The sequence below is a fragment of the Rhamphochromis sp. 'chilingali' genome, assembly GCF_963969265.1.
Source record: "Rhamphochromis sp. 'chilingali' genome assembly, chromosome: 2".
In the NCBI taxonomy this organism is placed as follows: Eukaryota; Metazoa; Chordata; class Actinopteri; order Cichliformes; family Cichlidae; genus Rhamphochromis; species Rhamphochromis sp. 'chilingali'.
In genome coordinates, this window is record NC_137930.1 from 65,184,391 (window position 1) to 65,197,466 (window position 13,076).

The window sequence follows — 13,076 nt, forward strand, 5'->3', positions numbered from 1 at the left end:
TGTCTGTGAGCACCTGTGTGTGTGTACACCTGTGTGCACACCTGGGTGGATAAGCGCGCTTGTATTCAAAAGGTTTCTCCATGTAATGATCTGCTGGGGGGCGTGTGGGGAGCCATAGCCCCGTCCCCCAGGTCATGAAGCAGACATGAAGGAGATCCAGGCCCCAGACATCCAGAGGCCCCTGAGTGTGAGAGCCACTCCTGGGAAGAACTTAGGAGAGCCCCAGTGAACTTTAATTAATTAATTAAAACAGGCTGGATGTGAACCAGATACACCAAACATTTAGAACAGATATTTTGACTACATAAGCATTTCCCTATGAATTTCCCTATAAAAGTGCACGCATGATATCATTTGTTCAGTTTATAATAATTAGCATGAGATCCCAGTACTTTCTCCCCAGTTAACTGAAGGCAACCTGGATTTTGTGTCTTATTCTGCAAACAATGACACAATATTTTGGAAAATTCAAAGGATAATCCAGAGTTTTGGAAGCGTTTATAAGGAATTGTCCAGCGTGACAGAAGTATTGTGTATCTCTAGAAATTAAGCTTTGAAAAGGCAAGTCTGGTGCATGTTTAAAAGAGACTTCCTCTCTGTGTCGTGCTTGTGCTTTGTATTGCTAACAATCCCAAACCCTGGATCAGCTGATTCCAAACTGTAGCATCAACAAGCATCCCACACCTCCCTCGCGTGGCCTTCAATGGAATTACACGAGTTTTCAGCTTTTTGTCAATCAATTCAGAAACCCCGCCCCACACTGAATCGATTGGTGGCCAGCTGGACGCTGGAGCGTCAACGAACCAATCGTGTGGATCTGCCTGCTGTTAACAGGGCTCCTGTTCTGAATGCCCTCTCTGTCGCCTGTTTGATACTGTTATTTATAGACGCCCGAGGATGCATAGTGGAGCATGACAGAGGAAAGGAAGGAATAGGAAGCAAAGGGAGGCTGATACAGACGGAGGAGGAGGATGAGGAGGGGGGAGTTAAGGGCTGATGATGGCTATACGTCTTGCTCTAATGATGTCTGAGATAGGAAGCAGTAGGGCTGCAGTCCTTTTTACAGAGCAAAGTACATATTGATCTATTTTTTTTCTCTCCAAAATGCATCTGTCTGATCGATGCTTTTCTTTAAGAGGAAAATGGTGGGGAAAGAATGAGAACAAACTGACTAAGGAAAAGCTAGTGAAGGGGAAAGTCTGGTGCATGGTGAACTATAATGAAATATATATCGTGTTATAAGACAAGCAGGTTTAAAATGGCAATAAACTACAACTGTGCAAAACAAAACTGCTCGGTAAATAACAATTACTGTTATTCTAATTAAATATATTTGACCCAAGTGCAATAATCTTTTCTGGCATCGTTGTATTTTTACTCAGTTGTATATAGCATTCGTATTCTATTTTTATCTTATTGTATATTTTTACTCTATTTTATTCTACTGTATATAGTATATTATTTTATTCTATTCTGTACAGCTGTGTACTGTATTTATTCTTATTGTATTCTAATTTTTGCGTCATAACTTTTGCACTGTCCACTTCCTGCTGTGACAAAACAAATTTCCCACGTGTGGGACTAATAAAGGTTATCTTATCTTATCTTATCTTATCTTATCTTATCTTAATTCTTTGAAACTGGAATAAAAATAAATAAAATGAGTTTTCCAAATAATTTAAAAACAGAGAACAGGAGTTATTATTCATCTATGATTTTTTTTTTAGACTTCGGGTCTTTAGAGTGCTAACAACTGAAATATCACTATAGACATAAAACACAGTTTCTCCTGTGGGAGGACAATCTGTTTCAGAGAGCTAACAGAGCTTTATAGCTAAGACCATAGCCAGTGATACACTGCTCATTACTGTAGCTGCCTGGCTGGACAGGTTCACAGTGAAAGGTTAGCATGTATTCCTATTGAGATGTATGGCCTCCAGCAGCATTTATAAGAAGAGCTCTTCTTATGTGTGTTATAACAATAAAACAGTACGGACAGAAATATTTCCCCATAGACTTTTCTGAGTTATCTAATGCTGGATAAATATCTGACCACAGATAAATGATAAGACTGATTCTTGTAAAAGAAAAAAGCACCTAAACCTAGGTTTAAGCATTCAGGTATGATAACACCAACGAATAGCATTATTGGTTGTAATAATACCCAACCTACTTTTGTTGACCTGCTGGCAGCTGCATGCTTGGTAATCCAGTTTCATGACAAAGGATCTTCATTTCCAAGCTGGGTCATTTCATCTTAAACCTGCTTGACCAAAAATTCTATGTTCCAAAGTTTGGATATACATAATAGTTGTCGTGAAATTTGATGCATAGTTATATTTATATAGAGCTATTTAAATGTATTTTGTGTAACAAATACTTTTGAAGGTATTTACAAATGGTTGTCTCACAATAACTGAGAACTTAATTTTGATCTAATTATATTTTTTGTAGGTAAGTATAGCAATTTTCCCTTTAAAGAGGTGCATATATTTAACTTAATTATTTTCTCACTTATAATTAGAGTACCATCTGGAAAGTCCACAATTTTGTTCTGTAATGTTGTTTTTAATTGTTTGGCTTGTCATCTTTGCTCAATCCAGAATTACAGTTGAATAAATGAAAAAACAAAATCGGAAATGGTTGAGCAGAAGGCCCACGCTGACTTGACATGAATCATCCAACTGGGAGTCACTAACCTAGAATAAGATGGCAAGTGTCTTGACTTTGTGTTATAACGCCCAAGCCCGCTAAGCTCCGCATCCACTGGACGGTAATTATGGCTCTAACGGCTTGCCATAGGTAATCGTTCTATTAGCGCGTGAACGTGTTTGGTGTTGGATTTGTCTTCGTAGCGTGATCACGCCAAACCTACCGGTTTTACCCCCATTATTTTTAATTCTTCAACTACATATCCCATTGCATCTGCGCTCACACGCATTTTACGCACAAGAGACAGAGTGGGTCGGGTCTGTGTTTACTTCCGGACTCCGATTTAGACCTCGTTCAGAAAGCAGCAGCTCTAGTGAAGGTTCAGGCTGGCAGCGCAGTGGCCATACAAGGCTTCATGACAGAGGTTACCGGTCTGACCAGCGACATCCCCGTGGGCAAGTCTAACGCAGCGCTACTGAACACTGAACACACCGCGACGCAAGACAGACTCGAACTGCCGCTCTCCTCGCCTTCGTGCTCAAAGTCACTCAATGCTTCAGTCCCGCTACCAGCTAACAGACTGATCCGACTGTGTTCCTGCCGCTTCATGATCCGAGCTAACTGGGGGATCAAAACAAGAACAATCGCTTGAAGTTCAAGCGGCGTTTGCGTTTGACCGGCCGGGATCCATCGACTGGGAGAGACGCGGGCCCCGTGGGGAAAGAGCAACAGGACTCGGGGGGCCAGTCAGCTAGTGTAGCGAGGGTGGTGGCTGGATAAACTAGGGGGTTGCCTCCAGCTCCTGGTGGATTTATCCCCTGCCAGCTAACATTAGCTAAGCTAGCCACAAACAGCACCATGGATTGGTTAATGGGGTGAGTACAGACAGCTAACTTGCATAGCTATAGCATCCTCTCTTATATGACAGGTCAGCTGCGCAGTCTTTCTGATGCTGCCTGCAAATTCACTTCTCTGCAGCTGATACCACTGGAGTCGGCGTTATGCAGGTGCACTGTCGTGTTCAACAGTGTTAAATTCTCGCTTTAATCTGTGTGTAAACGGTTGGCGTGTTGCTTAGCTTAGCTTCGCTCCGACGAGGCTAGCAAAGCTGGCAACGGTTAACCGGCCTCATGATAGCGTTACCCAGGGCCAGGTGGTATTTTTCGGCATCTCTTCGGGCCGCAGATTACTAGCCAAGGATGGCAGCTCCCGGAGTAGGTCGTGATAATATTGCTATACATGGCAGTTTACTGGACGGTGACCTCATCGCTGAGGTGATGGACTTTAGGTTAGCGGCTTGTCAGCGCTGCTAACGCGGCTATGAGCGGTTTCCCTTATTTCCCAGCGCAAGGTGCGCTGGTCGCTTTGACGGAGGGGAACCGCTGCTAGCAGTCGTGCTAACTTATCTAATGTGCAACCTTTGAGGCACAGCAGAGGTTCTGGTGTCAGAGAGAAAGCTCACCGATGGAGAATGTGTGTGCACCGTGCACATCTTGAAGCACAGCGTGTATGTTTTTGTCAGCGAAGTGAAGCGCGCAGTTTTCTGCCTTGGTGTAGCGGTTGACACCTGACAGAGGTTGGTGATGCTGTGTAAGCTGCGTTATTTTTAGCTCGAGGCTGCACAAGTCATGAGTTTTGAGTGAAAGCTCGTGATAGGGACTGCATTTATCAGCCTCGGTGACGATACCTGCTATACAACCAAAGTTCAAAGCCACGATCGGTGTGCTCGGGCTTAACATTTGAAATCAGTGGAAGCGACGGAGTAACTTTCCAAACCCTGACAGCCCAGAGCATTGTTGTAGACTTCGGATTTGCTATGCAAACTCTTAAGACACTGGATTGTCTGGTCTCGTTTGTCTCCAATCAAAGTAGGGCGTCAGAGACGTTGCACTCCAAGGTGCGTTTGCAAGTTGAAATCCAAACCTGAAATGTGAAATAAAAACTCGAGGTGTCATCATATACACAAATGGCTCGGACTTAAACATTGATCAGGTTATTGCTTTTGCTTACAGTTTATCATTGTTGGCTTGCTGCAGCACTTTAAAAGCACATCAGGGATGAGGAAGGGTGGAGGCCCGTTCTTAGGGGAGTTTCTACATGTCTGCTCAGTTTTTTCTGGTAGATAACAATGCTGCAAGTCTGTTCCCTGAGCTCGATGTAGGCTGACTGTTAGCTCTGTAAAGACAGTTAACTTGTTGTCCAAGACAGTCTGCTCATAAGTCATAATCTCAGGCTTTATCAATTGTGCCCAGGCACGCTTTCCAGTAACTTAAAAAAACAACAAAGAAAACCGGGTTGCTTGTTAGACATCAGGCAGTATTGGTAAATAACACATTTGCTCCTGAGTGGCCTGTTTGATATTTTATGCAGGTTTTCCATGCATGGTCTGCTTTGCATAAAGAGCATTTGACTGCTTTGGTAGACACGGGTTTCTTGTAGTCATTGTTTAACTTGTGTTTTTCCCCTCCCTATGACACTGGTTTTCCTGGTTTCACTAACTGGTTCTTGCAGTAACTTGTCTTAAATAACATCAGCTCTCTGTTATAATTCTTTTTTTTATAGGTCCTTAATTTCTCTTCCCTTTTCCCCCCCAAAGCCATGAAATAATCATTTTTTGCCCAGACGGTGCTTTCAGACCTGAACTATTTTGCACAGCGATCTGATGTAGCTTGGTTTTAGAAGAAATGAGGAAAGTAAAGGCCTACGTATAAAAGAAAAGACCTCTGCCTGTCTGTGGATGTTACTGAATGTATTTGGTGTAGTCCGTGTTCTCCAGCTGAGAAAAGTTGTAGTTGGTTCTATTTAATACATTTTTGTGTATTAAAAAACAACAACAAAGCAGATTGGCTTTGTGATAGAAGGTCATGCCTAATATCCAGTGATGGCATTTGGTCATGTTGAGAGTATGTGTTTACCTGCATGTTAAAGGAGCTCTTTGGATAGAGTGCAAATATGCAGTTAAGTTGAGCGTTTGTGATCTAAATGCATTGGAGGCCAGCAGGAACGTGTCCAGTGTGCGTCATCAACAGTATGGAGTCCATGAATTAACCAAGCGTGTAATCACTCTGAATACAAACCTGGGGTGAAGGACACCCCTGCCAAGACCAATGGAAGAATGAATTGAGAGTGTGAGCATAAGGATGATGGAAGAAGAAGATCTAGTGAAAAAGAGTGGCTGATTTGGAGAGAGGAGGAAAAAACAGGATGATCAAAAGAGATAAAGGAATAAGCGATACCTCCTTTTTTTTTTTTCTTTTTTTTTCGTTAATTAACCAGATAATGGGGAGGGTGGAAGGTGATAAGGTTGCTTTTGATAAAATGGTTGATTGTGGGATAGTTAAAAGAAATTATAAGGTGGGGGAAGGGAGAGTGTAGTTCATAGGAAAGATGAAGCTCTGCAGGGAATCAAATGGAGACAGATGAGAAGCCTGTGAGTGGTTGTAATGGTGAATAAAGGAGGAGATCTAGAGACAACAACATATTATGGTGGGAGACATACTCACAAGAACCAACCACTGGTTTTAGCTGAGGCTACCACCTCTTGGTATGGTGATACATACACGTACCACTTTTTAGCCTAAATCTGTTTGTTAACTAGCTGCACTCTATCTGTGTACTGTGATATTTTAGACGGAGCGCATTATTTCAGAGCTGAATGACCTCATCTGTCCCTATTCAGAGTCAGACAGGATGTTAAATCACTGGAGAGATGTGCGACGCCTAAATGTGTCTTTTGCTGCTGGGTGAAATGGGTAGGCTTTGACAGATGTTTAATCCCCTTGCTTTTGAGTGATGGCTTGGTAATGCTGAACGAAGAGCGAGCGAATGGAAAGTACAGCGTCTAAGTGGAGCACTGCTTCAGGCTGCCCGATCTGAGCAAGAGTCAGACTTGTACACTTAAAAAGGCACCGTATCACCTTTGGCTAGGTATATGGGTAGTGTATCAATATCCAGCACTATGGGAGTAATGCAAGTCATGTGATAGGTTCTGGCTTTTTGTGTCTTTTTATTTTATAGATCTCAAATTTCGTCAGGTTCATATAAAAGTATTTGAACGAGAAAATTGATTATATAAAGTAATGTCTTTCTGCTATTTAGTGTATAACGTGCGATGCAGTATAAATATAACAGCACTAAGGCAGGATTCACACAGATGCTTTGCTGGCACAGTCATCATAGCAACAATAACCAATGATCACAAGGCATGGCAGCCAAGCTTCAGTCTGACTTTTCCTAAATTTTGATACCGCACCGCACCCACCTCGCACTCTAAGGATATTTTTATGACGCAGTCTGGAGGATTTGAATAAATGCGACTTGATTGGCTGACGCCTTTGCTGGCATTACAAAGTCAAACTTGTCTAAACTTCAAACATGAGCAAAACAACAGATCAGCACTCGTGAGAAGCAGGAGCACTGAAGGCTGAATCTGTGTGAATGCTGCCTAACAGCCAAAATGACCATAAAGTCAAACTGACGTCTAAAACGGTTTCGGCAAAGTCTGAACAAGCTTCCTGTACAGTTCCTGATTTCTGTTATGACTTCACCCTCTGTGATGTTTTAGCCACATTTCTTGTAGGAAGATGTTAAGCTCTAACACGATTAAGCTATTTACCTTCCTATCATCAGAATAAGGTGTTATGGTGCTTCTTGTGGCATTGTACTGAAAAATGTCAAACTTCAGGTGTGACTTGAGTCAGATTGAAATGGTTTAGTTACTATCTTTTTAAAACTGTTTAAAATGTAAAAAGAGAGTGACACTGTCAGATGATGGTAGATCGAGAAGGGGAATTCACATGAACTACTTATAGGTTGGACGTTGTCAGCAGTGGTAAACGTCTGTCTATTTGTAAAGCTCGCTTGCCACTGTGGGTCATTTCCAAAATAAGAGGTGTCTTTCTGTGTCTCTTAGTAGGTTTTTCTTTTGTTGTTGTTTTTTTTTTTTTTTTTTTTTTTAGTGTGATAATGCAATTTCTTAATAATTTTTTTTCACCTATGGCCTGAATGCACAGTTTCTCATGAGTCCATGCTGCTTTTTAGGTTTAAAAGTAGTGAGTGGGGCGATTGAAGAGGTGGGCACATGTGTCAGTTTCTAAGCCTAATCATTTTAGTGGCCGGGAATACGTTTCTGTTGCAGTGTTGGATTATATTAATAGAGTAGCAGTAATTTGGATGACTGTATATCCAGGAGGGACTTAAAAAAATAAATAAAAAATATTTATTTTAATTTTATTTTCCTGTATATTGTGTTTGTGTATATATAGGTATGAAACTTTAGTTTTCTTTATCAAATATTAGTTTCTTGGGCGGGGGGATGGTTTGCATAAAACTATTGTAGCTAAATCGGCTGCAAGATTTCATCAGTTTAAATGAAGTCATGTCTTAATTTGAGCGTCAGTTACAATATAACGGAAGTTCAAACATGTAGAATAAACCAGTCGCCATGTGTTAGTCCTTATACAGCAGACTCCTATGTTTTAAAACGTTTCTAGTTTGTCTGCAAATACACCGTTAAGAACAAAAAAAAATGTGTGTATTTTAGAAAACATGCAACATGTTCAGTGTTAAATCTCTTAACTCTGTGTGCGTATCACCTGACCTGTTCATGTGGTCACGAACCGACGCTTACAAAACCTTGTGGTAGAATATCTTGGTACGGTGTCAGTACTTTCATTCTTAGCCTGCATGTTTGACTAATATCCCTTTTTACGCTTTCCACTTGCTCTGTGTGTATCTTCCCAATGGGGATTTTGTGCACTTCAACCCTGTCCTCAAGTAACCTCACCGCCTTATTTCCATCTCTGCCGCGGTGCAGGCATACACATGTAAAAACACATGCGCACGTTCTCAGCCCAGGTGGCTGCTTCCGCTGCTTGCACCACAGATGCAGTTCTGATAATAGACTGCGACAGATGAGCAGACATCATCTTAATGCAGTCACCTGCTTTTAAGGGTGGAAACTAACAACCCTGTCACTGAATTCCTAGTATTGAGTCTTTGCTGTCTAGTGTCAGGTTTTGAATCATGTGTGCTGTTCCTTTTGTACACCGTTTGCTTACTAGGTCTAACCTGAGAGAGGTAAGCGTCAGTTCCCAGAAGTTCTTAACGTCTGTCTGTGAAGCTGTTTACTGTGCGATACATAAATCAAACAAGAGCTTCTGTTGGCTCTCTGCAGACAGCATGTAAGAGCCTTGCTCTATTAAGAATCAATGTAACGTGTCTGGCACTGAAGTTGCTTTACTACTGCACACCCACGGCAACCCAAGCCAAGGTTTTTAAGACCACGTAACGTAGCTAAATCTGCTTTAGTGTTTAACACATTACGCCCGTGTTTGTTGTAAATCCTGTATCCTGACACGTAGTTTCTCCGCAGCTCCTAACATGGAGCACAAATGACACCATGGTTAATGTCAGTTGAAAACCAACATCCTGTGACTGTATGTTTATGGTTTAATAAGAAATGTTTCTGAGTTTCTGGTAATTTGGTCAGTTTAGAACTAATCTGTCCTAGAGCTTGCACAGGAGATCTGAATGTCCCGGTCTTTAGGAGTCTAACTTTCCAAGTGTTTATATGTAAAAGCAAAAAAAAATAACTGAAAACACAAATGTTAAAATGCCAGTAACAGTCATGTGAAAAATAGTTTTCACACAAATCTGGAAAAAGCCAAGTACTCTCTTACTGCCTTCCCGAACTAAGAGGTACTGCTAATCAAATTCTCTCAGTGAATGTGACCATCTTTTACCCCAAGGTCAGACCAAGCGATGTTCAGAGAAAAATCTCAAGTGACATACCTGTGAGACTTGACAGGCCTCAGTTACCAGGTTAAATGTTAAATTATAAGGACTGAACTAGTATAGCTTTTATTTTAGAAGGGTGGCCTCTCTAAAAAGAGCATCCTGGCAAGTCATGCATATGCAAGCTGGACCTGAACCACAACCACAAGATTCAGGAACAGTGTCTTTTGGACAGATTAGAACAAAGTGGAGATGTCTGGCCATAATGCTCATATTAGGCAAAAACTAAACTCAACATATCAGCACAAATGCCTCAAAGCAACTGTCAAGCATGGTGGTGGAGAGGTGATGGTATGGGCTTGTTTTGCAAGACTGAGTTCCTCTATATACCGAACTATAAAGTCCACCAGCTAAAGCTAGGTCATGAAATACGATGAGGACCCCAAGCACAGCTGCAGATCTACTGTAGAATGGCTGAAACGAAAAGAATCAAGGCATTGCAATGATTGAAATGTTATTGGAGCTTCAGTGAGCAATATGAGAGCGTTAATAACGACATACAAAAAAGTGATTGCTTCAAGATATCGCTATTAAAGGTGATTAAACAAGCTGCTTACTCAGGGTGGGAACTTTGTTTCCCAAGCACCAGATTGCCTGTGAATTGCATCAGATTATTATATCAATATTTAATATTAATCAGTACTAATTTCTAGTTTTCCAATAATTGTTTTATGCGCCTCACATTAATTCTGCGCTGCTTTAGTGACGCGAGGGCCCATTCCCGGGGTTCAACGTCAGGCTTGAGGTTATTCTACCATGATGTGCCTCCGTTTCTGAGGTTTGTTTACTCCCCACAAAGGACTCTGTAGTCACTTTCAACCCTTTAACACACTCTGTCTTCTACTCCCTCCCTCCCCCCCTTACTCGCGCTTGCTCTCTGGACACTGACATGCAGAGACGTTTTCGTGCTTGACTGCTGCCTGAGCTGGACTGTTCAACCACATAGAGCAACGCAGCCTTGGTAATGTTTTTGAGAAATGTTTTAAACTAATAAAAGCTAGTGGAGGGGTAGGAGGAACGCCTAGATGCTGAGTAATGTTGTACAAGCGCTATCATGCTTTTTTTTTTTTTTGCTTTTTTTTGTGGGCTTGCCTCGTGTGGGGAAAGAGAAAGGAAAACAGTGTAAGGGCAAAGCAGAGCTGGAGGGGCAGAGTCAAAACAAACAAGTCCTCATCTTGCCTCTGATATCGGCTCCCTTCTTCAAGGCTGCACCATTATTTTGCGACAGCGGTGCCAGGTCCCTCCTATTCCTCAGACACACCATCAGAGTCGAGCTGTTATAGTTCAGAGTTGTCAATGACATCAAGTTTCACAGAAAGCTGACACCTAGAGCATGCAGGATTAACAGTGGTCGTAGAGATGCAGGTGTTCTGCACTTATAAGATGATCATTTTCACATTGGTTAAAATTGTGGGCGATCATTTTTGAGAACCATCCTAAACCAGTTGGTGTCCAATTAAATCTTAAATGAGGTTTCTGTATCTTAGTGTTCCAGGATATCAGTGTGCATCATTCAGGGTGATATAAAGGCACTATTGAAAGTGAATGAATGAATCTGATACCAGGATGACTCTGCAGTTTGCCTTTCACTGAATATGCATAAGTGGATGAAGTGGATAATGAAGAATCCAAATGCATGCATGGTTGTATTAAGCACTTTCACGAGCACTTGAGATGGAAACTCTTGCTAAGTGTGGTAGGCTTTGTTTTTCTTCTCCCCTTTTTGCCAATATATTTGAGTGAAGATGAGCTTTCAAAAGCCTCAGGGCAGTGCATGCTCTGAGTGCATTGCAACTAAATACTGCGATAGATTGAGAGGCTGCAAATGAAACCCAGCTCTGAGTACCTGGAGCTGGATGCGCATGTGAAGCTTCTCCACCCACTCACATGGGTTCTGACCTGTTCAAAAGCTTGAACAGACTGTGTTTCACAGTGTCAACTACACTGGTTGGTAACATTTAACCAGCATATTACACTGGTTTAAGAGGCCATATGTTTCGATGTGTTTACAGTCTGTAAAATGAATTTGTTGCTGCTTTGAATGTGGAGATGTTCTCAGCTGGGCTGCACTGTTCAGCTTCTGGCATGGTTGTGTGTGTGTTTGTGTGCATGTATGTGTGTGTTTTGCCTCTGTTTCACTTGGCAGGGGAGTGGCACCACGCTGCGACTGTGTTTACTCTTTCATAACGCTCTGGGCAGCTCTGCCCAGCACACACCACTGGCGCTGCCAACAAATGGAGAGAGGGAGACGAGGAAAAACACTGGCAGCAGGCAGGAACCGTCATAGCTGATCAGCTGCTCTCTCACTCTCACCCCTTCCACCTCTTGGTATTGGTCACATCAGGACATTTTCCTCTCACATGCTTAATTACAGAGCTGACTTCAGTATGCAGATCCCAAACTTGACTCGCTCTTCTTGTAGCTGAACTGCCTGCCACAGGCCTCGGAGCAGCTACTGTTCTGTCAGAGAGCATCGCAGTCATGGGCCGCTGTTGGCTACAACTGTCTTAAGATCATCTAAGATAAGTTGAACATCCTGCAGCAGATTTTTAGTAGTTGTTGTTGTTGTTGCTATCCACCCACACTGAATGCCGCAAAGAACAGTTCTGCTGCAAGTTTGGCTATAAGATGCATTTAATGACATCTTTCTTATTTAAGAAGATATATTATTTCTCTCTATATGTTTCTTTTCTGTTTATTGGGTTAAATATAATTCTGTTTTTCTAAATTAGAATGTCAGAGATTAATCATATGACCGTTTTGTTCATGAACTAATTAAAGTGCCACAATTTCAATAGGCACGCACATTTTCTGTGTGAGCGTACAAGTCTCATTACACTACTGAGTCACAGAGAAGTTCTGAATCTATTAATAAGCCTCAGAGAACTTGAGCTACTGATACATGTCCACTTGTTCAATGCCATAAACTATATATACGAGATGGATGTAGCCCCACTGCAATGTCACCTAGTGACTTGTGAATCTTTGAGATGAGTGTTTTGCCTTGTCTTTTTGAAAGCGGGCGCCTCTAACGAGGGTTATATCTGTCTGAGAAACCAAAGGCTGTTGTATACTCATAGAATAGTATGCTTTAGAGCAGGTCTGTCTTGTAGCATTCCCTGGTTTATTGGTATTTTTGATTGCAGTGGGGACCAGAATTGGCTTTGTTTTATTCGGTAAGACTTGAATCTACCAACTGAAGCCATAAAGTCACGAGTAAAGTGTTTCCTGAGGTCATGGCCAAACTGAGGAATGTAGTCTTGCAGAATGCTCTGTTAGATATGGCACAGGAAACGTGACATACATAGTTATCATCTGAAACAAAACCGGCTGAGTCTTTCCAGAAGTTGAATAGCTAGATAAGAAACCAAAAAGATTAACAATATAATTTCCAAGATCTGGCTAATAAGAGTTGAGATGTGCTACCTAAGGAAATATGAATTAAATACACCAGAGGAAAAGGAAGACAGAGGTAGATGATAAGGAGGAGAACAGCATGAGACTTTTTTTTTTTTTTTTGTAAAGTGAGGGAAGGAGGAATGCGATAGAGACGCCTAGGCAATAGGTTGAGATATTCAGATAAATGGGAAGCGGCAACGTGGGGCAGGGAGGTAGATTAGAAACAGCAG

The 13,076-nt window shown here is 41.8% G+C and overlaps 1 protein-coding gene across 1 annotated transcript in view; it reads left to right on the plus strand.

Annotated features, from left to right (window-relative positions):
* The first annotated feature begins 2,842 nt into the window (after positions 1–2,842).
* Positions 2,843–13,076, plus strand: part of mob2a (MOB kinase activator 2a) — a 52,553-nt gene continuing 42,319 nt past the window's right edge. The window contains exon 1 of the mRNA XM_080876255.1: positions 2,843–3,527. Within this exon, the coding sequence (XP_080732381.1) occupies positions 3,511–3,527 (17 nt within the window). The 5' untranslated portion in view covers positions 2,843–3,510. The remainder of the gene's footprint in view (positions 3,528–13,076) is intronic.